The following is a 2,500-nucleotide window of genomic DNA, read 5'->3' on the forward strand; positions in this document are numbered from 1 at the left end:
AGAGAGAGAGAGAGAGAGAGAGAGAGAGAGAGAGAGAGAGAGAGAGAGAGAGAGAGAGAGAGAGAAAGAAACAAGTGTTATTGTTTAGGACAGGAAGTGTCCTAAATCACATTCAGGAGCATGTGAGCATGTTATTTTTGTTGTTATTATTATTATTATTATTATTATTATTATTATTATTATTATTATTCTCATCTAGTAGGTATACTCTCTCTCTCTGTCTCTCTTTGTCTCTCTCTGTCTCTGTCTCTCCCTCTCTCCTTCTCTCTCTCTCTCTCTCTCTCTCTCTCTCTCTCTCTCTCTCTCTCTCTGTCTCTGTCTCTCCCTCTCTCCTTCTCTCTCTCTCTCTCTCTCTCTCTCTCTCTCTCTCTCTCTCTCTCTCTCTCTCTCTCTCTCTCTCTCTCTCTCTCTCTCTCTCTCTCTCTACTTTTTTTCCATATCATGCCCCCGCTGCTTCAGCTCAACCACACTATTGTGAGGGAGAGCTGTTTTCCATGCTTCGCCGTAGCCAACATCAGTGAAACAGAGAGAGAGAGAGAGAGAGAGAGAGAGAGAGAGAGAGAGAGAGAGAGGGAGAGAGAGAGAGAGAGAGAGAGAGAGAGAGAGAGAGAGAGAGAGAGAGGGAGAGAGAGAGAGGGAGAGAGAGAGAGAGCGAGCGAGAGAGAGGGAGAGAGAGAGAGAGGAGAGAGAGAGAGAGAGAGAGAGAGAGAGAGAGAGAGAGAGAGAGAGAGAGAGAGGGAGAGAGAGAGAGGGAGAGAGAGAGAGAGCGAGCGAGAGAGAGGGAGAGAGAGAGAGGGAGAGAAAAAGAGACACACACACACACACACACACACACACTCCCCCCCCCCCCACTCCATTCTCTCTGTTCCAGGTTGTCAGAGGGGAGGAGAGAGGTGGACTTAAGAGTTAAGTGTTAGAGTTATTGATTCTGCTGTTCAGCAAACAAAGACGCACACACACACGCACATGTGCACTCCCACCATGCATTAAAGCACACACCTACACACACACACCAGCAGACACCCGCACTGCAATCCTCAACATAGATACCAACATCGAGCTATTGAACGTTAACCTAATTGACAAAACAAACCAAAAAACAGAGAAATCACTTTTGCTCTTGCTACTACAACAAGTGGTTGTGCGTGTGTGTGTCTGTGTGAGTCTGTGTGTGTGTGTGTACGCTAAGGTAGATCTCCACTGACCTCTGACGCGTGCGAAGCAGCAGCCGCACTTGGCCAGGACTTTACAGAACAAACGTTGGCAGCCACAGCCGTGCTGATGGCCGCGCTGGTGGTGGGGGTGTCGGCCCCCCTTCATGCTGAACCCGCCTGGATACCGCTGACCCCGCAGAGAGAGGTGGGCATGACCCAACCCACAGCCGGTGTCTCTCGCCCTCTCTCTCTCTCTCTCTCTCTCTCTCTCTCTCTCTCTCTCTCTCTCTCGTCCTCTAACTCTCTCTAACTCTCTCTAACTCTCTCCTGAACACATGGAGGGGGAGGGGGTTGGGGTGGGGGTTGGGTCTACAAACCGTCCCGGAGGGTTCCTCTTCTGGGTCGAGGGCAGTAGCAGAAGAGGGTCATAGTCCGCACAAAGTCCGGTGACTGGAGAAATATGAGAGCCGTGAGTCAGCTCAGGAGATGGAGTCCATGGATCCGCCGGCTCTCAGAGTGCTCGTACTGTTGTGTTGTTAGCTCACTTCTTCCCCAAAGCCATGTAGAGAATCCAGCCAGCCTGCTATCAGGTGGTTCCTCCTCTCGTAGCCTTGACCCCCCCAGCCCCCCCCCCCTTCTCTCTCTCTCTCTCTCTCTCTCTCTCTCTCTCTCACTCTCTCTCTCCCTCTCTCTCTCTCTCTCTCTCTCTCTCTCTCTCTCCCTCTCTCTCTCTCTCTCTCTGTCAGTCTCTCTCTCTCTTTCGCGCCCTCTCTCTCTGTTTTTCTTGTGAGTTGCTGAGCTCTCGCCTCTGTGAACTGCCTGGTCAAATGACTGGGAGTAGGCTTCGCACAGCGCTCACGAGAGAGCAAGCAAGAGCTAGTCAGAGAGAGAGAGAGAAAGGGAGGGCTACACAGCCAGAGAGAGAGGGAGGGAGAGGGGGAGAGAGAGGGGAGGGAGAGGGGGAAAAGAGGGGAGGGGTGGAGTCTGGTTGCAGGCTATTCCAGGATAAGGTTCCTGTTGCTCTGCTTACATTCTCTCTCTTCCCGTCCTCCACCCCACCTCAACTTAATTCATCCCTTTTTCCAGCTCTTCTCCCCTGTGTGTATCTCTCTCTCTCTCTCTCTCTCTCTCTCTCTCTCTCTCTCTCTCTCTCTCTCTCTCTCTCTCTCTCTCTCTCTCTCTCTCTCTCTCTCTCTCTCCCTCTCTCTCTCTCTCTCTCTCTCTCTCTCTCTCCTCTCTCGCCCCCTCTCTCGCCCCCTCTCTCTCTCTCTCTTGCCTTTCATGCCTCTTTTGTTTTGCACATCCTGTCTCTTTCTCCTCACTTTGACATGAATAATTCTCACGAA

General features: G+C 51.4%; 1 protein-coding gene across 3 annotated transcripts in view; it reads right to left on the reverse strand.

Moving 5' to 3' along the window:
- arhgef25a (Rho guanine nucleotide exchange factor (GEF) 25a) overlaps nucleotides 1-2,500 on the reverse strand; it is a 56,272-nt gene that overhangs the window by 41,120 nt on the left and 12,652 nt on the right. Inside the window, exon 1 of one of the 3 annotated variants that reach the window (XM_030355899.1) lies at nucleotides 1,532-1,809. The exons of 1 other annotated variant lie outside the window; for it this stretch is intronic. In XM_030355899.1, the coding sequence (XP_030211759.1) occupies nucleotides 1,532-1,583 (52 nt within the window). In that variant the 5' untranslated portion in view covers nucleotides 1,584-1,809. Of the gene's footprint in view, nucleotides 1-1,205; nucleotides 1,810-2,500 lie in introns of those variants that run through there. One more of the 3 variants, XM_030355892.1, reaches the window with a different exon arrangement.

Source organism: Gadus morhua, chromosome 1, assembly GCF_902167405.1.
Source record: "Gadus morhua chromosome 1, gadMor3.0, whole genome shotgun sequence".
NCBI classification, from domain to species: Eukaryota; Metazoa; Chordata; class Actinopteri; order Gadiformes; family Gadidae; genus Gadus; species Gadus morhua.